Source organism: Neodiprion pinetum, chromosome 2 (assembly GCF_021155775.2).
Source record: "Neodiprion pinetum isolate iyNeoPine1 chromosome 2, iyNeoPine1.2, whole genome shotgun sequence".
Classification (NCBI taxonomy): domain Eukaryota; kingdom Metazoa; phylum Arthropoda; class Insecta; order Hymenoptera; family Diprionidae; genus Neodiprion; species Neodiprion pinetum.
In genome coordinates this window covers 37080892-37108196 of record NC_060233.1, presented here as the reverse complement: position 1 = coordinate 37108196, position 27305 = coordinate 37080892, and the positions used below count along the sequence as shown (strand labels likewise).

Below are 27305 nucleotides of genomic sequence, written 5' to 3'. Positions count from 1 at the left end.
ATCGCATTCGCCTCGCCCTCGAGGCTACGCCGCTCCGCGGGGTGTGTGGAAGGGTGGGAGGGTGGAGGAGAGAAGGGAAGGAGGGCCGGAAGGAAGAAGCCGAAGAAGCGGAGGTCACCAGCTTCTCTGGGTTCTCTGTGGGCTTTGGGGTCTGAGGTTGGATATTAACATAAAGTAGATTCAATATCTGTGGTAAGAACTTAATTCAAGCCCTCGGAATATTTCAAGGGATGAAATATTAAATTACCTTACCTACCTTTATACAGTCGCGAGTCCCGCTCGCTGTCGGTTAGAGTAAAACTGCGCGGGGACGAATTTGAATGAACTTATCTTGTCAGGTTGGCGGGCGTATACGTATAATATAGTATATATGTATGTATGTACTCATCTAAAGCTGTGTCTTCTCCGACCACTGACTCATCGATCAGCTCCATCGGCAGAAATTTCATCTATCGTGGTTTGGGGCGCGCTGGCGGAGGACGAAAGATGGAAATTAAAAAATGGAGAAAAATCATACCCCCGGACGCGATCGAGGTGGGTAATTATTATTATCGAACTTTCATTAAACCGGACGAGAAATTGATTGGATTTCTTATTTTTTGTTTTTCAATCACGTGATCATACCCGTTACATTTATTTTCCCGCACTTTTCGCCTCGTCTGTAATAACGTAGAAAAGTAATTTCGCGACTGATCTAGTGCCGCCGATCTACTTGACACGCGTCGAAAGGTATCACGTGTCGTGGGATCACGGAGGCAGAACAGAGCGGGCGCGAATAAATTCGCAAACCACTCATTTGTCATGGAGGATGGGTGAGAAATGAAAGTTTGGTAAAAACAAACGAAAATAAACGAATAAAACAAAAAGGCAAAAATACGGTTAAAAAATCCAACATGAAGAATGGTTCAAATTTGTATTGACATGACCGGTAATATTTTCTCTGCATCGAGACCACCGATCAGTATATAAAAATTGTTCTAAGATAAATCATCGCGATACGTCTCATTCTTCTCTCTTATTTTTTTCTTTGTTTATTTTTCTTCCCTTTTCGTTGCCGTCTGCGCAAGACCAGCTTGCTGTGTTCGCGTTAACCGACTTGGCACGGCAAACACCGAGTCGAAGAAACGAACAAGCATAGGTACGTGTGAATATAGAAATAGTACGTTATCTATAATATAATTGAATGCGTATGAACGACAGTTGACTGAAAAATTTTTCAAAACCAAAGAAGATTATTCCCCCCCCCCCCCCCCCCCCGCACGTTGCGCCACGTTCACAACGCCTGGCCTGCATGGCTTCGCCTTGTGACTTTTATTATTTTCTTTCACCGTTCTTTTATCACATGCCCTTGGGGATTTCTTTTGATGTATTTATTGCCGAGGTGGCCCAGCTCTCACCGTAACTGCAGCCGCACCCGTTTTTCTTACTTTTTCAATTCCCTTTTTATTCCACTCCCCCCTCCACTCCCCCCCCCCCCCCTCCCTTTCTTTCCTCTTTCTGCGACTCGTCATTACCAAAATTGTATAAGAGCTTCGCTCGCACCGTGCCGCTTTGCAGCAAGGGGGTGAAAATTCCCCGGCCTTGGAGAGGTAGCAGCTGATTATTATGAGCTTACGGAATGCTGGCGCCACTGGCTCTCAAAAGAAGGAGAAAATCGAAACATTGAGCAACGATTGCCGCTGTTCTAGTTCAACTCGATCCGAGAAAATTCGAACAACGATCGCGTAGATTGTCAAAGATTTTTTGTGCTAATCTAACGATTCGCTCGGCATCCGTAATCACAAGACTGTACTCAGTGTTGGTTTCAACATAGCATTTTAGTGCTGATTGAAATGTGTCCACATTTTTCCAGCTGGAAAAACTACACGATGGAGAAGAAGGAATGAACCAGTTTGGAAGTCGATGATTTTTTTAAATTCAGTACACACAGGAAAGAGAGAAAAAAAATTCACTAGAAATTACCATTCACAAAAATAAGAACATTTTTTCAATTCCAAATTATAATAGCAAGTCAATCGTGGAAGGCTGAAAGTTATGGATTACAGATGATTGAAGGGACCTTGTCGGCTACGCCGACCGCTCAGCAAGGGTGGATGTGAATACAGACGCGCTGCAAATTTAATTAACCGCTATTGTATGTCGTGACATCAGTCACCCCGCGTAAGTAAGCTCGGGCAACTAGATAAATATAGTCCGTTACCCAACCCCTGGCTCCTCCCCTGGCTGTAAAGTTATCGCGCGATCCGGTAACGTTGGCGCCCACATAAATGTTCGGAGAAAAGTCAATGCCGTTGACAAACGGTTGTCGGCACAAAATTATCAATTTTTAAACCGCAACGGAGTCTTAAAAAAACATGGAATTATTGCCATGAGGGCGAAACGTCGGTGACATAATTCAACAGTGTTCGATTAGTTAGTGTTGAAACGTATTTTGGGCTTGGTCGATATAAGATATAAACACCTTTCCATTGGGAAAGAACAACATCTTTTCTGGCGATATTCATTGTTAATTAACATCCAACAGTTAGATCAATATTTCTGCAGATATTGCATTTTAACCTTGAATGTCCATTCTTGGAATGAATTTCGTTTATTTTTCCAGTAAGATAGGAACGATGATGAAACAGAAATTAATCGCGGTCGGATTTTAGGTGAGAGAAAAGGGCTGGAAGGACAAATCCATGCGGTTGAAACGTCGTAGCAAGAAAACAAATCGCGCTTTATATACGGGACGAGTGCGTCTTGCCATTCCTTGCGAATGTCTCTTGGTATACGGTAATTGGACGCCGGGAATAAACCGTACGAAGAGCCGAATCAATCGAGGCACGAAGCGTAGGGACGTTTGCCCGCGGGGTCCGGGGAAACGGATGCGAATGGACGAACTCCGTGGAAGCTGGAATTGACCAGCTTCACCCGGTTGACACACGCACACTTATCCCCAAGGAGTCGAAAAAATACGAATGAGCTTACGTGAGGTGAAAAAGAAGCTGTCAATTCGGGTTCGATGATTACTCCTTGATTGCGACGAACGAGGAAGATTCTCGAAGCTGCATTGCGCGTGGATCCTGCCACCCCCTCCACTTCTATCCATTCACATCTTCCCTCCTCTTCTATCCTTATGGAACGAATGACGAGCCACGCGATCGCCCACCTCAAGTAACACGACGAGCTTCTTGCCTTGTGTAATTACCGAAGTCTGACGTATAATTAAGTTAATCACGGAAGAAGCCTCTGGGACCTAATGCTACTCCATCTGTCTGTTCGTATCCCGATTGGATGACGTCACAACTGATCATTCCTTCTTCTTCTTCTTCTTCTTCTTCTTCTTCCTCCTTTTTTTCTTTTTTTTTATCCAATTGCTGCGCCAGACCCCTCGGCTCTTCAGATCCAGATTCCAGTCGAGCAGAGTGAACGGAAAAATATGCCAGTTAGGGGTTGGACAATGGGCGTCGAGGCACTCGGCAGGATCGAGTGCGGCGATCCTTCTTCGCCCAGCTCGTAACGGGACCACCGACACAGCTAATTCGATAATTAGGCGGTGTAATGCTGGCCAATAACGACGTGCGACGCGAGTTATCTGCCAGTGTAGACGTGAGCTTCAAAGACTATTTCCGACACGCTTCGTCGAGGTTCCTTGCCTGGTTGAGGATTCGTTTGAAAGCTGGATGGAGAGGGCTTGCCTAGCACCTTCGCCTGGAGCGAGGGAAGGCTTAACGGCCGTTCCTCTGCAGCGATGTAGTTGTACAGAAGCAGAGCTTGCCGGGTCTCCTAAAAGAAACGCTACAAGAAACACGGAGAGAGAGAGGACAGCTATCTCCGTTTCTTGTTTGTTTGCCTAATTGAAGAACAGTATCATGCGATGGTATCAATTCTCTTGGAGCAGGGTATAGTCGAGTCCTCGGTCCGTGCACCGCCGCGCGTCTTTTTTTCGTTACTGCGCTGAAAGGGCATTACGAGACAAAGGCACGACGACGAGCGGGAGCTTACCGAGAATCACCCAGCTGCAGATTCTCCGCCAAGTGGGCTTCTTCTTCGGCTCATGCTGCCATCCTTGAGGCCCCGTGTCCAGCTGTCGCCTGACGATTTGGGCCTTCGCTGCCGAGGCACGTGGTCCCGACCGTCAACCACCTGTCTTCGTGCCAAACTTATGCTCGAAATTGGCGCGATCGTTGACAGGTGGAGCGCCGTCGCACGTGTATTGATTGGCGCACGGCATCCTCGCAACGTCCACCCGACGACCGCCGCGACGCCAGCCAGCCAGCCAGCCAGCCAGCCAGCCACACACTCGTGCTTTCTTATCACATTCGATCTCCGTCTTCGACTTGAAAGAAGCATTTGCGTTATATTTCTTTTAATCTCGTTTTTGCCTTCCTTGCTTGTCCCCTCAAGCTATTCCCTTGCCCGCGACTCTGCGACTCGGTCCTCCGCTTGTCTCTAGTTTGTCAGAGAAGGGACGTACTTTGTACGTTCGATCGACACTTTTGATCCCGCATGTACGCAGGATGCAAGATCTTCGTTGATTGATGGGCATGAAAACGAGGGATGGGAAATGAGATAAAAAGAGGGCAAAAATTGTCATCAATCGTGTTCAGCATCGCTCATGCCACTCGTCATTATTTGCCTGGTATGACGGCGCGAATGTATTTCGCTTGGAACAATATATTTCGCCTCTAATCGATTCTCCCGCGAAATTTAAGTGCTCAGAATTCACTAGCCTCTTAGATACCATGGCAACTCGATTTAAGTGCTTTGCTGGGGCTCAGTCGATTCTCGAACAGTCAAAGTCTGCGGCTGCAGGGTATAACTCGAAGATCACGATGTTCTAGGTATTGAGACGGGAAATATCACCGCGTGAAAGCATCAAGTGGTCTCTATACCAACAAACGAATAGTGCGGGACGTCTTGTTTCCTTACATCAGGTGTGTTAAAGTAGAACTTACAAGCTGAGTCCACTCGCTTTACAATTTGTAAAGTTCAAGAAATCAAGGATTAACTTCTTCGCTAGCTTGGACATCACCAATCACAAAATATCACTTGGTCGTATCTTGTAGAATCTCGTTGACTTTGAGAATTCTCAAAACAGATCGCCGTTTCTTTCTCGCAAGTTCCAGGGTCGTATTTTTTGGCTCATCCCTCTTCTCATCCAGCATTCCAATGACAGCAACTTACTTGCGGTAAAATCCGCTAAAGAACTGAACATAGGGAGAAGCAAAAAACTTGCTAACATCTGTGAAACATCCGAATGCGACGCTGACATGACATATTCGATTTTTTTGCGGGCGTAGGTATATCAGAACCAATTTCCGACCCATGGTCACCCCGCTTTTTTTCACTGGCTGATACGCCGTATTCGTGCCGATAAAATTCCGACTTGCAGACCCTTCCAATTTGATTTGCGACACAGCTTTCTCAGTCGTACGAAGTCGTCTTCGTACCACGTACTCGTTTTTCAATTGCTTAAAAAAGTACTCTATTCAGCTGTATGCATTGCCCGAGTGTGCCAGATCAGAGTCAGATCAATTCTAACGAAAATCAGCTACCTCATTTTCTCAAAGGATCCTTGCCTCCAGCCATATTCATCACAACAGCCCTGATAAGCTGACCGCAGTTTAATTGGATGCCCGCTTAGCTACTCGATTCGACTTGATTTTCCCATCTTGAGTTGCTCCTTTGCAGCGTTACTTCGGGCAATTTGATCGCAGATCCATACAGTTAAACTACAGAAACGAGAATATCGGCCACTGGTTTTGATCATTAGTGTATACATGTATAGGTATAATTTTACGGTCAGGCCACGCAAATCTTTCTATCTCGTTCAACAGATTATACCCAGTATAAAAGCACTGAAGTGAAAAGCTTGGCGAAATCCTTTCTAAGAATAAAAAAAGATTGAAAAATGTGAAAAATCGGAGCTTGAATCCAGCGGGTCGCGGTGTCAGAGAGCCGAATGGACGCGTGATGCATGTCCGCGAGCGGCACCGAGAAGAATGCCACATTCCTCAAGTTTACCGCATTTAATAATAACAATAATTCTCACAGACTATGCTATGACCCTCGAGCTTTATACTTTCGCCCTCGGTCTGGTTCTTGCCAAATGCCAGAGGGGCACTGAAGCTACGAGATGAGTAGCGGTGAAACCCTCGATAAATCGTGATTATACTTTTTAATGTTTTTGCCCCGTTTTTATGAAATTCTATTTATTTACTTAAATCAGTTTCTCCCTGTTTACCGATCGCGTGTCACACGGTTGGCTGGAGCCGCCCTGGCGCCGTTCGAGGGTTGGCCTAAAAAACGTGACGGTAACGCGTAATTGACGTTGTTGATAAAAGTGCAGGGCAACGTCAATTATCTCAGCGATTAAGACCGCGGTTAAAGTCGCGGTGATTCAAGTGAAATTACTCGGCGCTTCCACGCCGACGAAAGAATGTGAGTGAGTGAGCGCGACGGAGGCGTCAGGGGTAAGGTAAAAAATGAAAAGCACACCGACGGCAGGATGTATACTTTGTAACGGCGTGACACCCCAACTTGAGGCGTTTCCATTATTAAAATATAAATCATATTCTCATATTAATCAATCCCGAAGCTCAAAGCATGCCCGAGTTTACAACATTTTTTTGTCGAAGACCTAGGGGGGGGGGGGGGGGGAGGGGGCGTATTAATTTCACTGTACGTAATTTACAGCTCCCCTTAACGTGTGCTGAACTATAACCTGGTGTCGTGGTTGAATGAATTATTTAATAGGCTAAACAAAGTTGATCAAAGTTTAATTGCCTTGAACGAACATGAGGGATTCGTCGTAACGGTCTAACTCGACTTCCTCGATTCTGTCAAAAACACTCCCCTCATCCATACCTGCAACAATATACGAGTAACGGAAACGATAACGAAACAACGATCAGCTTCACGTTATTACGTGCTGTAAATAAAACTGTTCAACGAAATAAATCGAACTGTGAATGCGGCATGCGCCTTCTTGGCGGAGAACCGATGTTGTCTTTTCGAATTCATCATCGTAAGATTCGACCCTGCAAGGGTAAAGAGGGAGAAATCAAAATATGAAAAAGAATGGACAGGTCGCATAGGTATTTGAATCGCGTGCCACTGACCCACGCCTGTAAGTTGGTATATAAGCAACCATTAGGTTGTGGCCGACGGACGGATTGTGGTCACGTATATCGTAAACGCGAGCAAAGAAGGTACACGTATAAATATATATATATCTATATATGTCCACTCGTGGCCTCCGGTATTTTATGTGTTTTTTATTTATACCGGGCTACGTTTTCTCCGGAATCTGGATTTCGGCCTCCGTTCGTCCTGCAGGACGCAATTTGCGGCCCGCGGGCACGCTATGTTCGCCTCCGTCAACCGCGTCCGGCATTCTTCCCGAATAGAAAAGTATCTGTGCAGGTATCGGAACACGCCAAGATACATCGCACGTCGCATAGTCCGCAGTGAGCGCATTGCACGCACGCATCAACACGCGTTATATACACGGTTCTCCGTGAAAACTGCGCCTCGCAATCGAAATCGCGGGTTCTTGCCTATCGACAAGCTACGCTACGCCTTAATTCAGTTTTCCGCAAAATTTCCGCCACCTGTACGTATAGGTACCTACAATATTCATGTAGTTCCGAATAGTTTACCACTCCTGCACGCTCGTTCGCCTCAACACCTAATCCCTCGTTATACCGAGGCTTTCGTGAAGGACGTATGAATAGGACACGAGGTCCTTTGGCAAGCTTTGTTAACGGCGTTTAATAATGCCTGCATTGTTTGCCAGTAACGCTTCGACATCTTCGTCTCTCTTCTCCGCTTCGATTAAATCCATTGCACGCTGGCATGGTCATTTCGTTTACGATGCGCTAACCGCCCTATAACTACGGTATTCACAAGCTTCGCTGCCTCGTGCACTTGGAAAAGGATTGAACCGTACTCGTCTGCGTCGTGGTACCGAAGGATTTGCGACACAGACGTGATTAGAATAAGAATTGGTCAACTTACCGGAATCTGCACCTTCACCTAATCCCTAGATTTCATCCTCCCACGCAGTCTCTGCATCGGACTTGTTACTTCTGGCGTGGAACTTGACTGCACACCGATCGACGGTCAAAATAACTAAAATAGTTGACAATCTCACTAATATTGACACCTTCAACTCGTTACACGTTGCAAGCACTCTCCTCCGTGTAAAGCAGATTATCGATGAAATCTGAAACACATATATTTGTTTTAACGGGTAAGAATTACACGGTAGTTTGACTAATGAATCGTGCACAGGAAAAAAAACGATCTCATTTTAAAATTCAGTGAAAAATGGTATCAAAGGTTAACCGAATGCAATCGCTTACGATGAGTTAGAATTTGTATAATTTATTTTCGGATAAATCCAGGATGTCGAATCCAATTACCGATGCTGCAGGGATTTGGGTTTGTTAGATAGGTACAACGGCAATCGCGGTAACACTGATTCGGATGCCATAGTGAATTACTGCAGCAATTACACAGTCCATTGCGATGTTGACTGCCTGCTACTGAACCATATTCAAGCCTCGTCATTACAGGTAACGCCAGTCTACCTCGCGAAACGAGATCACGTTGTGGACGAGTTCGCCGACCAATTGAGTAACTAGCCGCTTCGGCGAACTCCGCACGTTGAATCGATGCTATCCATGCCGGTGCATAACATTAATATTAAAGCGAGAAGATATCGGCGTGTTCAGCCCGTCGTCGTACTGTAAGGGTGACAACGAATGTTCAACTGAGCGAGAGAAGTTTTCATTCAAATTTATATTCCACGCTCTCCGTCTTTGCAGCAGACTTGTTGATTATTCATGCAAATTGTGTATCACAGTCATCGCTACGAAACACTGAGTGCAGCCGTATCGTTTCGCCGAGCGTTGAACTCGGTGCATGTTTCAAGTTTCATCTATCCAGCTGCATCCCGAGACGCGAAAGTTTAATTTTAAACTTGTACGCATCGCTATGTGCCCGTCACTTTCAGCGAGAAAGTTCTTCTCGTCTTATCCCAAAAGTTTGCAGGGCATGTTTGACGTCCAAGTCTCAACACTTTCCTCGTCGTTGACGCGAGCCAGACATTAATTAAGGATATTGTTCAGGCAACGAAGCCTTTGTATCTGTCGAGTTTGGTCAAGTTATTTATCTATTTCCAGGTGCCATATTCGAACAGGGTAACGACGAGGTGCAATCTGTGTTCAAATTCGCCATGCTCAACTACAACGAGAACGTCACCGGACGCCGGTTCGAGCTGCAGGCGTTTGTCAACGTCATCAACACCGCGGACGCCTTCAAATTGTCTCATCTCAGTAAGTTGAATGACCTATTTTGAAATATAGTATCAAGTATGTCAAGTTCGTATATTATTTCATTTTTCGATACAGGCGGTGTCGAAACTTGATACTGTTCTTGACTCTTTCATAATCACCCGCGATTTACCGTCATCGTGTAACTGAAACTCAAGTTTAACGAAACCGTCGAATTTTTTTTCTGCAACATTTTTGCGATAGGAATAGCAACATGATCGTGATGCTACAAAATAACTTATAACCCAATTCTGGACTGATTGAAACAGCATTCGTATACCTGGATTAAATAATATGTACGATATGTAAGTACCAGCGTAGATTACGAAAGTTAGATTGGCGAGGAATTGATGTTCGTTTGATAAATTTCATATCAGGATAGAATTATTCGATTTTTACAATCGAGCAGTCAGACAGTTTTTAGAAATTATGATTCTTTCATTCGACGAATATAATTTCTGAGCGATGTAGGTAACTCGATACCAACACAATTTAACGTCTCGTTTATCTCAAGTGATGGCCTATACGGCGCTTCTACACAATAAAACATATCATCGATTAGCTATCGTTCGCAAATAATATGTTAGGTACGTGCTGATGGTATCGCTGTACGGTAGATGAAATCGGTACACATTGACAGCGAGAAGCACGCGCGCAGGAATTTTTTATTCATAAATGTAAGCTAACTGGTATAAAAGTACTCTTCGATTCCGATGAACTGATGGCAATCGCTACAAGTGACGGACTTAAGTACGTACTGTACCAATTAAAGATTTAATCTCTTAACAAACCGGCACGGGCCTATATACATAATAATTTTTGTTGTCAGTTCGTAAGTTCAGTATCCTAAGATGTTGGATTGACTTCAGATAGTGTTGAATCAACACTGAATAAGTCTCTAAAAGTCAATACCGAAATTCTTGCTTACAATGTGATCAGAATGCATGCGTGTAGTCGGTAAGGTGAAATTTGTTTAACCCTTTCACTCACGCAATTAAGTTTTTTTTTTTGGCCTCGAATTACATTTAAAGGTTTTCTATGTATTTTTCGACGCTGAATGCGAACCTGATGTTAAAATTTAGTAAAACTAAAGACAACCCCTAAAAAAGGCTGATAACAGGGTGAACTATCAAGATTGTTTTAGACAGTGGTCTTGAATGAGATTTATATAAATATTTATTATGAGACAGTACGATTTTAGTTCAAGAATAGGTGCAAACGCCAATACTATCTATATGCACCACTAAGGAGGGTGAAAACTACCCCTATGCGTTGAATTCTGTAAATCTAGGGGCTATTCTGAGATCTCTGTTTGTCAAACAATGAATTCCAAGCGTTTTTAGTATATGCTTATTATCAAATTTCGCCGCTAACGAATTAAATGCACGAAAACACGTTTTTTTTTTTTTTTTTTATAGCATATATTTATTTATAACAATTGCAAACAATTATGAGCACACAAAAAATCCTAATCATTCAAAAATTTGAGTATGTTTCTACGTGAAAATGTAAAAAAATTCAGGATATTACACGGAATATGAAAGAAATGACAATAAAAAAAAAAAAAGGAAAAGAAGAAAGAGTGCAACTACAGTGGCTTCTATGACTGAAAGGGTTAATCTCAGATACGGTAGCTTCAGTTCTCATAACAAGAAAGAAAGTCGTGAGTTACCAAGCTTATAGGATGCAGTTCTTTCGCCGCAGGTCTTTGCCGGAATCGTTCTACGTCGGGTTAATCGTAAGTACACCACCGGAGTTTGGGTTGATTCCAAAAGCCGGATGCCCGTATGGCATTTAGTAAAGCTGCACTAATTGTATTAATGCTGGCTGGTTTGCTGAGATCAAGGCTTCCGTTATAATCCTATGCCAAACCGAGGTCCGCGACAAATCTATTATCCTCTACGCGAAACTGCAAAGCTCACCCCTCTGACCCAGCTGTCGTCCGATGGTTTCCTCGGCCCTGAACAGTGTTGCGCTCTGCACAGTCCTGTGGCTAAAGGCCACGCTTTCCGCCCACCGAGTGATTATTGCGTTACAGTGTTATCAATTACCAGTTGCATTCAACAAGCTCGGTGTCCGTTCCGCGGCACGGACTTCCGCTTGCTGTAATTGTCGGTTCAGTACTTGATCGTGGTGCGTACACAGCGAAGACGGCCTAATGTTTACCTCCGGAATACCGGCAGTGGCGGAGTTTATTTTTCGTAATTTATCCGATGAAATTTTGCTACGTGAAAACTGATATTATACGTGTGAATTTGAATTCCAGGAAAAATTACACGGAATCTCCTCGTTCGTGTTCATTGTCATCTGGTTCTAAATAATTTAGTTAACGTTTCCTCGTCGTGACAGTAAAATTACATTGTTTCAACATACGCGCTTGGTAATTAAAATCCTCAGTGTCCCGGTACGCTTCGTGGCTGTAAACAGCCTCTGAAAATACACGAGAATCATAAAAAAAAAGTGTGAAAATAAATGAAAATAATAGAACACGTTCCGCTAGACAGAAAAACGAGACTGAGGTCAGCTGGGGTGATAAATTTCATGCATTTTGCTCGCATCCATCACCGCACTTTTTCACGCGAAAACACGAAAGAGAATAAGAAGCGGGAGTCGTTGCAGCAGATCAATAAGGAGCTTGGTTAAGATCGCATTTATGAGAAAATTGGAACCCCCGAATCGTATTCGGGGGGGATTCGATGCCGAGACAAAGTCACGGAGCGGATAACCAAATTCCGAATCATGCGCGGATCGAGCTGAATTACAACGACGTATAAAAATGGAAAGAAAAGGACCGCGTCGCTTAAACCATCCACTCCTCGGTGCAGCGTGGGCGCAATTCATCATTTTTGCTACACACACGTATATACAGCAGTATAATATTCGAAGCTCGATGGTAAATGTGTACGAAGGTAGCTCGAGAGGTTGCAGCGCTGGCCAGGGGTGGCATAAATCTGCCGAGGGCTCCCTGGGGTGGCTTTCCTTCTTCGCCATTCCTCCCCCTCGCCCCTCGGCATCGGCATCGCCCGCCTCTCTCGCCGTCGGGGGCAGAGACGCGAGATGAATCCAGAGGTTCGATTCACGCCGGTTTATCCGCTGCCTCGACGTGCGAAAGACTCACCCTTGCCTTGGTTCGAATAAGCTGGCGAACTTCGGCTCTTATTCGCCTACATTGCAAGGGGCAATTACATATCGACTTTACCGACTTCATTGACTATTGAATGCTTCGCGCATTCACAGACTAGAGCTGGGATATGACGCTGGGTGATTTCGCTGAGCCGATTCGGCGTACGAATCCTGATAGTAATTTTCATCCGAGCCTTAGAGCCAGGATTAGAATTCTTTAACCATCGGTACCTCGCTACTCCAATGTCACCGGAATACAGATACTGCGGATTGTTATAAATTTTCCTTGAATCGTAGCGCATCGATTACTTTTTTCGCATTTCTATTTCCATGCAGTACCAACAACGTCAAATCAACACCCCCAATCCGTGAATTTCATACGCGTAAAACTGCAGTCGAACACTGAAATATGTTCTCACTGCTTGCAAGATATTTATCTCGGTTATCTTTAAGTATCAGCGTTTGTAAGGGAATGTTGTGGGCAGCTAAAGTCTTTGCTCGTTTGCAGGGATAAAAACTCTGGAAAAGTAGCATGAAGTTTGTGCTATTCGCACGCGTAATGTTCACGTACAATGTGTGAATATTTTACGACGGTCTTTGAAAACCGTGAATTTAGGAGGAAAAATGAGCTATCGCAGCAAGAAATTATTACCGACATTTAACGTTATTCTATCAGTTTCATTCGAATCAGTACGTTTCACTTTGAATTAGTTTTCTCGAACCCGTGACTTTAACTTTGATAGTTTGAAAACTCGACAGCGGTCTGGTTTCTTGGTATCCCGATAGTGAAATTGATTGCCGAAAGAGTTTGAAACAGGATTCGCGTGATTCATTATCATGGTCGTGGTTTGTTACGGTGCGTCTATTGAGATACGAAACCGAAGCAAGGTTTCCTGATTTCACAAAGGCATTGTAGTAGATAGAGTGGGAATATTCCCTTTCGGCTAACAACTATAGTTTACAGCGTAGCGTAACCGACGAGTTGGATTTATCAAAGCCCATCAAATCTCGGAGTGCAGCTTTTGTCTGTAAGTGATTATCACCAACAAGGAGCCGTACAGCATCATTGCAGAGAAGCCTCAACTACGGAGGCTATTTGTTCCATGCAATGACGGGTGGATGGAGAGACTCGAGTCGGGGATGGAGGATGGCTACATGGAAGTACTGCCACCAGCCAGCAAAGCGTCATTTCCGATTGCCATTTCTCAGTAGCACATCCCTCCGCATTGTCTTACCAACCATGAGTTGGTTAAAGTTTAGCAGTAGCGGCAGCAGCTTAAGCCGAGGACCAAGAATGTATTTCGGCTACTTATCCTTGCGCCGCTCGCGAGATACGTGCGTTATACATATTGTCGTATACATGTATGTGAAATACAATATATGACGTGTAGGGTGTAGGTGTGTACGGATTGATGAGGAGTAAGGATATTATGTTTTCGATTTAAACTTTTTAATTAGGTCGACAGAATAGCTGATACGCCATTCCGTGTTATTTCCAAGTTTTTAATCATCTCGCACTTTTCCAGAGTTTCGTTTCAATTCATTATACTTTCGCTAAAGTAATTCACGGCGGGAGCAGCGGAGTGAATAATAAAAAACATGAAGGAAAAAATAGGAATAAAACGAAAATTCATCCATTCGTCTACGCAAGCCAAGCTGCGACACACATGTGTACATATTTTCTAATTGCAGAGTTTACTCTTGGTCCGTTGTTCGGGGAAAAATTCAGAAATATGAGAAGAACCTGAGGAAAATATGAGCCAACGTTAAGCCGACTGAAACGGTCTTTTGGGATTTGAACCAACATTTGAGAAATAGTAAAATGATAAAATACAAATTGAACGATTTTCGAATACGAGCGCGCGTAGTCAGTAAACTTTGACGAATGTGGAGTAAAATTTGCAAAACTGCGAAGCCTAACGCAATAAAAGAAGAGATAGTTTGTTCGTTAACAACTATGGCAAGAGTGAGAAAGCGACGATGCGACCGATTTACCTTGACTCAGCAGACGCATCGTCGTCTTCTCCATAAGCCCCAATATTAGTTAGGACAACCGACACGACGGAAGGCGCTGGGACGACAAGGGTTGTCATCGTAGAGGCTGCTAAGTAGCCACGGGTAGTTGGCTAGGTGGGTGGATAGTTATGTACCGTCTGCGTCGCAAATACCCACCGGTAGATACCCGCCCCCATTTTATACGTATACGTAGGCATACGTATACGTACACGTGCGGATGTACCGCGCCCTCGGGTTCATGGAAGCGAACCGCATAGCTAACAGCACCCGCGAGAGCCACCCTTAAAAATCTTCACCCCTTCGAGAACGTCGTGTGTGAAGAGGGGCGCGCTAGAAGGAGAAGAAAAAGTGAGAAGGAGAAAAAAGGAAGAAAAAATACGGCGGAACTAGGAGGGGAGGGTGGCTGGCTGGCGAGGTCGAGGGACTGTGGCACGTAATAACGATCCGATGAAAAGAGACGAAAGTTGACGAACCGTGCAGTTATAGAGCCAGAGGCGGGACAGTCTGAGGAGAATATCGTTAGCGTTACATATACACCGTATCTCGGTCAAACAGAGGTCTATTTTTATCCCTCGGCTTATTTCCGCGTTAAAGAAATTTTATTACGTTCTTTGATAAGCAAGCAGCCGACTCTCGTCGTTGATACGCCAATTTCTTACAATATTTCGCCAGAATCCGATTGGCAATGATAGTTGGAGGGGATGAATAGGGGACAAACAGTTTCCGTTTCGGTATAAAGTTGAGAGAAAGTTGGAAAATCGATCCGCGGGTGAAGACTTTGAAAATAATACGGGGACGGCGACGACGACGATCGCGAGGATGAATAATTCGAGTCAGCTGTTTGGAGCGGGAGAATTGCTGAGTAATAATCGCAACAAGGCAAACTCCGGCCTCAATTAAGAGAAACAGGGAACGGGAACCAAAGTCAAACACTGCTATTCCCGGGCCCCGCGACTGAGCCGCTATACCGGCTTTTGACTTGAACTACATTCCGTGGCTCGACTAACCGATCAAACTCCGAGGTTCTTGAGAACTTTGTAAATTTGTACGTAGTCGAACGGTGTAATTAATATTGATGATTGTAAAGTTCTCAGGGAGTGATCAATTTCCATTGCTTTTAATTAGAACGGCTTAAGACTCTCGTCGGGTTTTCCTCCCCCTTTCTTACTCTTTCCGTCCTCTTTCTCTTTCTCGTTTCTCTCCTCTTTTTCTCGCTCACGCTTTGCCCCTTATTGTTATTCCGCCTAGGCAAAACTCCGAAAGCGCAAGGGAAAAGCCGCGGAACGCGTTGTACGCGCGGTGTTCGCGATAGTCCAGCTTTCGACGTCAAACTTGTGTGAAAAACGGTCGGTACATTAACTCGGGGGCCGAAACTCCGTTACACTAAACAGGAACCGTGAGGGTATTGTTTCGGGATTCCGTGTAGAGTTTGGCGTGGCGTGCGATCTATTATTCAATTTATTATTCACTGCATCGTTCGCTGTCAGCCGAGACCCTTCGAGAATCCAAAAGCTTGTCACTGGAAACTCGTTTGTTGAACTTAAAATTGATCGTCGGCTCAATGGCGCTTCTGGCCTATTACCATCCGAGATATTTTACACGTCGTTAAAATTACACCTCGCCGTTAATGCCGTGATGAGGGTACCGTCACGGATCGCCAGGCCCCCCATCCTGCCGTCCAAAAATACTTCGTTGCATAGTTTCAACGTCGACATTAACGGGGACCGAGTTCGGATCTATGTATCACAGTTTGGCGTAAAACGAACTACCTAACCAAAAAGACACGGGGTGTAATGATAAGAACCGTTGACGACGTACCTGAAAGCGAGTCAATTTCCGAGTTGTACAAACGTAAGGGAATCGTGGATCGAGCTGTGGCCAAGGCGAAGTCCGGCATAATTGGCTCTTGAAATATACGATCCTAAGTTGGCCAAATTTTATTCGCCTTATTTGATTACTTCACCGAAAAAAGAAACGTACGAGTTTGTTCACGGTGTATAACCACCGACAAAGCCAAAACGAAGCCAACAGTGCGTGATACCGCGTCATTCCGTTGTAGAATGAATAAGATACCCGTGTTTCTCCAAGGTTTACTGAATGTACACGTTTCTCTTCAAATAACCGAGATAATCAGCCCGCCCACTGAGACATCTCGTGAGTGTATCAACTTCAAACGTCAAGAGTGATATTAGGGGGACTGGCTGACAGACCAAGTGTACCGAAACATAAAATGCTCGGGAGAAATTCGAGTTTCGTATTACTTTTCGCCCGTAGCTGGGTGACAATGGAATTGATTCATCGTTGTTCGGAAAGTGATGAAAGTATATCGTTTTCCTCGAAGGTCAATTTTGAGACCCCTTTCCCCAATATTAATTGACATATTTCCTTGGTGATTAGAACTTCCGTCTCTCACCCCTAAATATAAACCGGGTCGTTCTCCCTGCTATGTATTCATGGCTCTTGATCCTGAGGGCCTCGTCTCTTCTTCGCGATGTTTTTGTCCGCGGTCATTAGGAACTGCCCGTGAATGTCTCCACGTGAATTCCAATGCTTGAATTCCACAGCCATGCCCGTAACGCGTAGTAGACGGTACCGAAAATGGCCAGCGGAACGGTGGAAAAGGGTGGTTAAGGCTGGCTGAGGGCTGACCGGGAGGATCGGGGGCTCTTCTGTTACGCGAAAGTGTTTTTCCCTGCATTTTCATAAGTTCCTCGTTAAAGTTAATTGGTCTACAAATTTACAATCCCGTAGGTACATACTACCCAATGAAACCGTCCCCGACGCCTACGTGACAGAGTTTCACAAAATTTGAGTACACTTGCTTTAGCTTCGAAATCATTTCACTTCGCGTCGAAGTTGCATTTTGCCTGTCTTGTAGCGGAAACTTTTCTCCTTATGTCTGATATAAAATTCAACCGTCAGTTTAGAATAGTTTAATTGATATATTATATATGACAATCTTCGCGCAGATTCATCCCGTACTTTTTTTTTATTTTATAGACTGTCGTTAACTTTCTCAAAAGCTATTCCACCAACCCCAATCCTGTATCAAGCAGAAAAGCGAGGAAGGTACTCGACTTCGTCCACTTGAAAAGCAGACATTTTGATGGCGATAAAAAGAAATGGCATACAAAACCGGGTGAGAACGAAAAGGTGGGGAGGAACTGCGCTCAGATGTTATAATGCGGCATAGTCTCACAGGGGTAGTTAGATAGATAGTGCGCTTTGCGCGTGGGAATGTCACGACATCAAGTACCACGACGGCAGTGACAGCGGGGAAACTCCCAGCGCCACGACTTGGCTATTAGAAAGTAAAATTACTTTTATTCCTTCGCGGAAGCGCGCTGAAAAAAGGTTAACAAAACGCTGTGAAATATCGCTCGGCTGTAGAGCGGTGAAAAGGAAAGCAAAGAAAGAATAAAAAAGAATAGAAATAAAAAAAATAATAAAATGAAGATGACAGAGAGAGAGAGAGAGAGAGAGAGAGAGAGAGAGGGAGAGGGAGAAACAGAGAAAAGAAAAGGGGAAAACAAACCACGGAAAAAAAGTAAGTGGATATTATACGGGGTCCTTCCCTTTCCGACTGTCGTCTGAAAGCAAAATTACATCCCTGACCCCTGCAGTCAGATGAACCGAGGGCTCGGTGCAATGCGTGCTGCGCTAGCTGGCTAAAGTCGGAAGTATGCAGCGATACAGCCATGGAGCAGAAGGAGCTCCCCAGATGTATATTGTTGCAGTTGTAATTTACTGAAACGTGTTGTGCGAGAACGAGGCGAAGAGTGGAAAGCGTAATTTTACCGGAATCGGAAAACCAAGTGTGTAGCGATGGCTGTTTTCCATCCCCGACGTTCCAAGTCTTCCCTGTATCTCCCTCTCTCTTTCTCTCTCTCGTGTCACTATTTAGTGCTTCTTTGTTTCGAATTGTTCTTCGAGGAGGTATTACTTACGCGTTTCCAGTTTATTTTTATTCCTTCGAATATGGAATACTATATTACTGTACTATTTATTCCAATATCATGTGGGATATACTTTTTGTTAAATTTTTTCGTATATTTATTTTGTGTATTATGTACCTTTATGATGCCACCCAGGGGACACTGTCCCATGGTAATAAAATTCTATTCTGTTCTATTCTCACTCTGGTTTCCCGCAATCTTATCCCTGCAGCGTCTCTCATTATCTCAGGATTTCAAAGAAATGCAATTTTCCTCCTCCTTTTCCGGGTCATATTTATTTGATCGTATTTTCCTTCAGCCTCCTCCAAGGCAGGAAGTATTTCCCGCCACTCTGTCCGTTACTCAGGACGACAAGTTTCTCCTCACCGAGAACTACCCGCATGAGTTCGCGGATTCACGCTGCTCCTCGCCAAAATGCTCGGTACTGATTTTCCCACTTCGGTGAGCTCTAAAACTGCGCTACTAACTTGAGATAAGGCAACTGAGTGAGAATGCAAATGTGGTAAGGCCGCAGCGGGGGACAATACGAGACTGACAAGTCGAGAAGTTTCCCCGGCATTTCGACTCTCGAGGAAGCAGCAGCTTCGGGCTGAGAATGGGTTGAATAAATTCACCGCCCTACCCGCCAATAAAAGTATTGCAGAGTCAATCCGAGCCGAGCCGAGCGTCGTTTCGCCGAGAATCGCGAAGTAGCTGCAGTAATGCGCAAAATCTGAGATCACGCTTGCCCTCGGAACTCGACCTTCGTCCTTGCATAATTGGAAGCTGGAGTCAATCTCGCGGGTATAACACGCGTGACGAATTTATCTTCATTCCTGTCATACGCCACCGGAATTCAACCCCGCTTATGACGTCGAATTCCTTTCGTCGCGATTAGGTAATCGACCGTTTTATTGACAAGCACTTTGTCTTTGCTTCTGTTCACTGGATGATATAGTAGTACACGAGCGGGAAATAAGAGCACGGAGAAAACTCGAACAGCACAGGAACGTTCGACGTGGTCTGTGCTAACAGGGAGAGTGTCAAACCTTCGGATCACAGAGTCTGCTGAAATTTGAGGGGGTGTCTCTATGCCTCAAAATACGGAGCATCTGATGCGTAAATTCGTTCGTTGGACCGTTCTTTGCTGCGTCTGAAATTGATTATATCAGCAGTTTAACGAGTGGATAGTCCTAATGAACAAAAACTGTTGTGTATTTTTCCCTGAAATGTTAATTTACATTGTCCTCTCTTAAAGTTTCGATGACAAGTTCTCATAGATTGAAGTGTGAACGGATAAATAATGGTTATTTCAGAGTCATGGTTAAGTATAAACCAAGAATTTTCGACAGCTTGATATACTGTTAATTGAGCGAAGGACGGCCCAATGGATGGAACTATGCGTCAGAAACTCTATATTTTGGGTCAAAGAAACAGCCCTAGAAGTATTCGGTAGAGCCTGTGATCCGGAGGTGCGATACTCTACTACTTGTGAGTTACGCCGATTGTGCGGAATGAATGAAAAAAGGGCTGCGCTGCAAAATGAGAGCAAGAGCGAAATAACGCGAGGGAAAAGTTTTCATCATGAAAAAACGGCACCGACATGAGGTACTTCGCATCTTACCGATCTTATTCTTCTTCTTCTTTCTTTGCCTCTTTTCGCCTGCTACCTTTTATTCCGTTTCTTTCGCTGCTCCCCCTGTGTCTAACCCCCGTTTGAACGAGAGGCAAATTAAAACTTGGCGAGAAAGTTCCTGTCGCGAGAAGCGGTTTGAAATAAAACAAAAAAAAGAACAAAAAAACAAATACCTTCATCCCTTTTCGAGCATCGCGGAGTTTCACCAGTCGCGAAACAACATTCCGAGTATAAAGAGATGTGCCAACCAGCAGTTACCACCAAGTAAAGGTGTTTTTTCCCCTCTTCTCTCGACCGGAGCCTAAAAATGTCTCCTGCTCACCGAGCGTTGCAAGACTGAGAGGCTTTTAATAATGCTAATGGTATCCCGCCCTCTCCAAAATCCGGGATTCACGGTATCCGCAAACCAACGGACGCGTATAGATGATACGAAATTTGGACACTGGTAATTATGCGAATTCGGAGCTGTACTGTATCAGGAGCCTTTTGTGAAGGAGTATTTAGACGTGTTTAAACTTTGAGCTTTGGCTATGAGTTTTATATAAAACTCTTCGTTCAAGCAATGAAGTACGACTTGGAATCCGTGTGATGCGTGAAAGCTTGGTATCCAATTCTCGATGGGAATATTGTAACGATCGGATCGGAACGAAACCCGAGAGCGAGTATTTCTGCTGATACTCATGTTCGAAATCGCGCACCGAATCGATTCACTTGCACAGCTCAAAAAACCCACTTCTGACAATAAATCTAACAATCTAGGCTTTACAGAATAAATTGCGAATTAACAGTCAGCGAAATTAATAGATGGAAAAAAATGTTTTTATCGGGAAATGCGTTTTAACAGTTTAAAGTCTGAAACAAGACTGTTTTTACAACAATGTTGGTTAACGCAGCAACCTTACTCATCTCTATGCTTTTATCTATGCCGACTACTAGATCAGAAAAGTGGGACAAAACGGGTGATTTAACCTTTTTTAACAATATTAATTGTAGAAATTGTCGATGTATCGATGATTCGGCTTTTCCTGGAAGGCAATAGTGTCGAGCGCGTCGAGCTTTCGGTGACCGGAAGATACACAGGCGGCGTTGAATCTCGTTTCGGGTGATCAACAACGCTAACGTACAGTTGGATCTAGAGGTGGAAATATAGCGGGGCACGCATCGGTTGCCGTTTAGGAGATTGCAATCTCTTTTGAAATCGGTGGGTCCGGGAAGGCCGATCGGGGTTCTCGCGGCCCTTTCGTGTCCCGTGACAGGATTTCCGCCCCAATAAAAGGATTAACCGGACGAGGGTTAATCCTATTGGAAGGACCTTCCTCGCGCCCCTCGTCCTTCCCCACCGTCTGATTAGTCTCGGCCTGACACTCGCGTCCCGCGCCGCACCGTTGCCCACGTTCCGCATTCATTCCGGCTCGACTTCGTGTGAGAGGCGTTCGGCAACGATAACGAAAAAGTATATTGTTGCGGGGAACTCGCGGACTAATTTCAGACATTCATTGTCCCAAACCGAAGGATTTAAGACGCGGCGAATCGTTATTGAGGATATTTGTATCTTTTGGTGAGAAAAAAAAGAAAAAAAAAAAAAAGAAAAGTGAAACATATAAGCTCAAGAGACTCGAAAATTTCTCAGGTATACCAGCTACTGTTGTACGGAAGAAAAACGTATCGACGAGACAGCTCGTATCGCGGCGTGTATATTTTCCCATAGCCTTATTATTTTTTCAATTTTCTTATTCGCTCGCGCGGCAAAAAGGCCCGCCTGCACTTGGCCCGCATCACTCCTCGAAGGTAGGCATTGCGGGGGGGAAAAGAAGGGCTTTTCACGGGGATGGCTAACTTCCAATTTCCTCGAGTTCGCCGATTGATCCCGGGTCCAGAGAACGTGAGACAGAATCTCGCCTTTGAGTTTATGCATTTCCCGCTATCCTACCGAGGTGGCGAGGCACGGGACGTGTGATCTCGTCGGTCGCCAAGATGTAAAGTCCTTTGCACGGGTGAGCCAACAAATCCAATCTTGTCCCTTTGGGAAGACAAGGCCGGGGACGCGACGGCGAAAGAATCAAAGGATAAGAGAAGCCGGGGGGAAGCCGCGAAGCTGAAGGGAATAACGTAACCTCGTTGTGAACTGAGGAATCGAATATCACCCGTCGCGCTTAAAGTCACTCTGCGGTAGAGTTCCACTTTTGCAATTTATACTTGCCTGCATTCGTTAGATTATCGTTGATTGCGGGCTTTTACTAATACGCCGGCTACGTTCTCGGTGGGTGGAATTCTCCGGCGAACGGACTATAAGCTGCGGCGTGGCGGTTCATTAACGCGTATTTCTCGGCGGGAGCAAATTTTGACAATGGTAGGTACACACAGTTCGGCCGTATCGAGTCTTAGTCGGGATGTACATACATAGGTATGTACAGGTATACCGTTTGCTTTCCGCGAGACGTAATCGTCCTTCCCTGCGAACAACGCGAAGGCTGCAGGGTTAAGCAGCAGCTCCCTATTACTGCCAAGGGTTGGGCACGACTTGAATTGAGGTCTGCGGAATTAGAGCTTGGTTTGTCCCTTATCCCTTTCCTTTACAAGTTCGCCCCTTTGGCCAGAAATCCACCCCCGTTCTAGCCGGACATCGTCGCGGCCGCAGAGCTTGCAAGCTGCTTCGCCGCAACCTAATCAGCCGACTGAGGACCCCTTGAATTTCTCCGTGAATCAAACCAGGGTTATATACCTTGTACATACATATATATATATATATATATATATATATATGTATATTTATACGTGCAGATACATCCTGAAGGATTACCTTCAGGATATTCGCCAGTGTATATTCTCGCGGTTCATGGACGCCAGACAAACAGGGACGACACGACCGCGTGTCCGCCACGGTATAAAATTTTTATCCCCAAAATGTCTGCGGCTGACATACGCGGCGTATTTCACGCAGCTCGATCTTGAAAAGATTTAATGAATCGGGGTACGTATTTGAATTTAAATTTGAATCTTCTTTGTTTTCCTATTCTCATCGTTGAATCGGGTCGTTCGTTACAGAATATATTTCACCCCTGCACCGAATAACGGCGATTACGTATGCATATATATATATATATATACACATACTATACATATAAATGATAACGTTTTAACCCCAGGCAGTAAAGATTTGCGGTTGGCTCTCTTATAATTCTTTTTACAATCCAGCAAAAGTTGATTTGATTTTCAAATTCTAATTATATCGTACATGAAGTCCGTTCACGCTTCGGTTGTTCCCTGCATATTTTTATCGGATAGATTCCGCCTCTAATGTGTTATACGGCGGGGAATTTTTCTCGAATTATTTTCCCCTTCTTTTTTTTTGTCGTATCTTTGAAATACGGATGACGGGTTTTCCTGCCCTGATACTTCGTCGAAAAAACTATCTCGTTTCCAACGCCGGACTGCAGCTAATGGCTAGCCGTTCTTTCAATTGTAACGGTAACCAAACAAAAGCCATTGTCGCAGTGTTCGATCCTTCCTAGGCTGACCGTTCATTTTCACAATAGGATCAATAGATTAGAAGCTTGAATAAAACTGGTTCATAAAAGGCAATGGTTATTTGAAATTTCAATCAAAAAATTGGCACCTTGTTTCTAATAAAAATAAAGGAATGATAATAAAAAAAGGAACCCCGTTATACGTGTACCAAACGAAATAAATTGGAAAAGTTGAGGTGCGTTAGAACGTGTTTGAGTTAGAATTGCGTGCGGCCACCACGAGTTGGATGAAGTCGGGATTTTTATTTTTTACCTCGTTCATTTTTTCATCTTCTAATTTTTCTGCTTGTGATTACGTTCGTATCAAAGTTTCCCATACTTTTTCCACTGAACTTATGAAAATGCAGAGAAATACGGCAGTAAATAGAAGTGTATATTTCGGCCAAATATGCGAATGCAATCCCATTCAAAAATCTAGTACCACGAACGCGACGATACGAGATTGCAGTAAACAGGCTCCTAACTATAAAAAAGAAGAGACAGAGAAAAACGAAAAAAAAGGGGGGAAAGAAAAAAAATAAATATATCCGTATGCGGAATGCGCAGTTGAAACGAGCAGGAAGTTTTCCGTGTTTCTCGTCCGCAAAGTTTTCGAGGCAGCTGCATTTTCGGCTGAATCAATTGTTGTTGCTGTATACCCAAGCGTGTACCGTATACAATTTATTTCCGGATTTTCCTCTTCTTTTCATCTAATTTACTGTCTCCGCGCGTAACCGCAGTCAGAGTTCTTTTATTTTGTACTCGCCAAAGTTAATACGGCTACACGGCTGCAACGACGCTACCGTGGAAAATGTTGAATTACTTTCAGGTTTTCCTGCCGTTCGTTCTCCGTTCGTTTTTTTTTTTTTCTTCCTTAAATTTCATTTCGTTTCCTTTATGCGCGAAACGGAGAAGTGCAGCCGGGTTGAAGGAATTTTGAAGGTATGAAACTGGCTCAATGGCATCGTGGCTCAAAAGGCAGAGGTTAAACCGGATAAACAGAGAAACGCCATCAGGGTGTCGGTGGAAAACCGTCGAGCGGCGTCGAGAGGCCGTCGTAAGCCCTCCACCTCGAGTAACTTAACCCGGCTCCCGTGTGGTCTCCTAATATTTGTCATTTCGTTTTTCCTCCTTTTCTTCGTCCCCGCGCCATTTTTATAAGGAGCTCGTTTTCACGGCCATTGCGCCCCGACAAAGCCACCGACTATTTCTCGCCTCGTACACTGCAGTATAAGGTACCTACACGTATACATATACCTGTACCTCCGGGTGTTGCTGCTTCGAATGCGCTGCAACCGCCTCGCGAGACTCGCAAAGGAGGAAAACTCTTCCCGTGATAAGAGAAGCGAGGCAGCTCCTTCAATCCGCCGGTGCACTTCTCTATTTGTTCTCGCACTCCCGGGTCGAAGGGGGTGGCTTCACCCTCTCTAGGTATACATATATAAGAACGAAATTCAAACGGCGTTGGAATAAATCGTCCATATACGAATTGCTGCGCCCCGAGTTCGCCTCACACCTATCTGTGTGTGTGTGTGTGTGTGTGTGTGTGGGTGGCGGGAAGCTCGATGCAGTGTAACCCGAGCCGCAGTAGAATCATCTCTGTTGCTTTACGTCGCCCGGTTTGAAATGAACGAATTTGGCATCAATTTACGCGCACGACGTGCCATTCGAGAAGCTGAAAGCCCGCGGTCTGCGAGGCGATGCGCGAAAAAAGGTCACTGCGCGTTGTTTGGAAATTTTATCCAACCGCCGAAGGAGATAATAATTGAATTTTTCAAGTTGTTTCCCTTCTTGATCACTTTAACGCCGTATTTGTGAAAAAAGAAGAAACTTTACACGCTGTGTCCTTCGGGCGAAAGGATATCGTATCGCTCTGGTGTAACGCGTGTAACCGATGTCAAAGTATTCAACGATCGGATTAACGACTCCAGAGGGATTCAGTTTCCGACGCCCTTTTTTTCATATCTCACTTCGAACGGATATTTATGACAAAATATTACACCCATATCAATGGTCATTTGCATTCCCTTATCCTAGTATGGAGCTCATACTTCACTGCATTGCGTTCAACCGCACGTGACCAATCAATATCTGCAATTATTATCACAGGAATACCCACCGTACAAGATTTTTTTCAACCGTACGTTTCGAACTGTCGGTCATTGTAAGTTTGGTTAAATTACAAAGTCTGCGATGTTATGCGCAGATGCGTTTCTGATACTTATTTTTTCACAACACCTGCCGATCTGACGGGGAATAAAAACGTGCCCGAAAGTGATTCTTGCGAATATCGTTGAACGGTACTGTAATTTGGTTCGTTTCTCAGATAAGATCCTAAAGCAACAAAAGGCTCTTGGAACTGAGTTTTGGAAGTGTGAATGTATACATATATCGTATATGGGCACACACCCCACTTAGTTATGAATTTTCGAAAAACCTTGGCTCTCCCGGGGGCGGATATATTTTTGTATTCTTTGCGGGGCGAGGACCCTCCATCAGGATCACGACGTCCTTTTTAAGGACCTGTCTTCTTTACCGTGTGACCCGTCTCTCGGTCGCTCCTGAACGTCTACCGCGCCAAGTACTGTCAGGTTCATGCCATTTTTTGTGGGATTTCTGGGAGCAGAAGGAGATGGAAACGCGTCATTTTCCCTCCCCTGTAAAGAGGATGTGAAAATCTTTCGGGCGATCACGCCGAACGGCGGACGAAAGTTGAGTTTGCAGTGTAGAATGTGATGTACCTACTTCCAAGTCAGAGGCGTAGACTCCAGCCAATGAAATTCCCTGTTTCGGATCACCTGGGAAAAGCGAATAATCACGCATACAGATATCTGAGATACGTCTGTATACGGAATAGGAGCCAATTCATCTTTTCAGATCTTCGAAGTAGGATTGATGTGAAACACGTATCAAATATCTGATTGTGAACGAAATTATGTCGATCTACGTACATCTGAGATTGAGGACACGTCGACGGACTCTGCTGAGTAAATTTAAGGAAACAAACCGAACGAAATGAGAAAAGAAATATGCGTTTACATTCCGTTCCTCTTACGATAATTGAGACAAGAACGACAGATGTGTAACGAGGATTGCAGATCGTGGATCGATAACATAAACGGACTGCAGCGAAGTGGTTCATGGGATTTTGCGACATGCATACGTACAATTGTACACACTCTTTCCTGATGCTCATTTTCATACCTAGCAGAGAATTGAACGGTGATGAGAATAGTGAGAAGAGTGAGGGGGAATACAATAAAAGATTCTCACTTGTCGATTTTGAGCTACCTACCCGTGTACGGCCGGCGAAAGAGTCTTCGCTGAGACACGGGAGTCGAAAAACTCTCGGCGATTCATCGATCCAATAGTAAAATGCGCCAGTCTGAAAGTGAAATCTTCACGGCGTCATCCAGATAAATGGAATTTTAATCCAGCGTAGCTTTTCAGTTCGCCCCTTTGCCGTCTCGCTCGCTCACTCTTTCATTGCATCTCCATCACCTGGCGTATTAATACGGTTCTCCCGGCTCTTCTTGTGAAATCTCGACGGGAAATCACAGCTTTACAGTTACCGTGGATCCCGAAAGCGTACCAAGAGAGATATAGAGAACGAGAGAGATATCTATGGATTTCTTCGTCTTTTTTTCTGTCACTTTTTATGCCTGCCAACTCCCGTTTTTATCCCTCATTTCTTTTTTCGTTTATATCGTCAGAAAAAGCCAACGCATTCTCGCTGATGACAGTGGCACGCATTGTTATGATCCTC

At 44.5% G+C, this 27305-nt stretch overlaps 1 protein-coding gene and 1 long non-coding RNA gene across 3 annotated transcripts in view; one reads left to right on the top strand and one right to left on the bottom strand.

Moving 5' to 3' along the window:
* Positions 1-27305, top strand: part of GluRIB (Glutamate receptor IB) — a 153664-nt gene that overhangs the window by 83680 nt on the left and 42679 nt on the right. For both annotated transcript variants that reach the window (XM_046610334.2, XM_046610335.2), the window contains exon 2: positions 9174-9326. In XM_046610334.2, coding sequence (XP_046466290.1) covers positions 9174-9326 — 153 coding nt within the window. The remainder of the gene's footprint in view (positions 1-9173; positions 9327-27305) is intronic.
* LOC124211360 (uncharacterized) overlaps positions 1-27305 on the bottom strand; it is a 154153-nt gene that overhangs the window by 86448 nt on the left and 40400 nt on the right. The window contains exon 4 of the long non-coding RNA XR_011176316.1: positions 8005-8212. This is a non-coding gene — a long non-coding RNA (uncharacterized lncRNA). The remainder of the gene's footprint in view (positions 1-8004; positions 8213-27305) is intronic.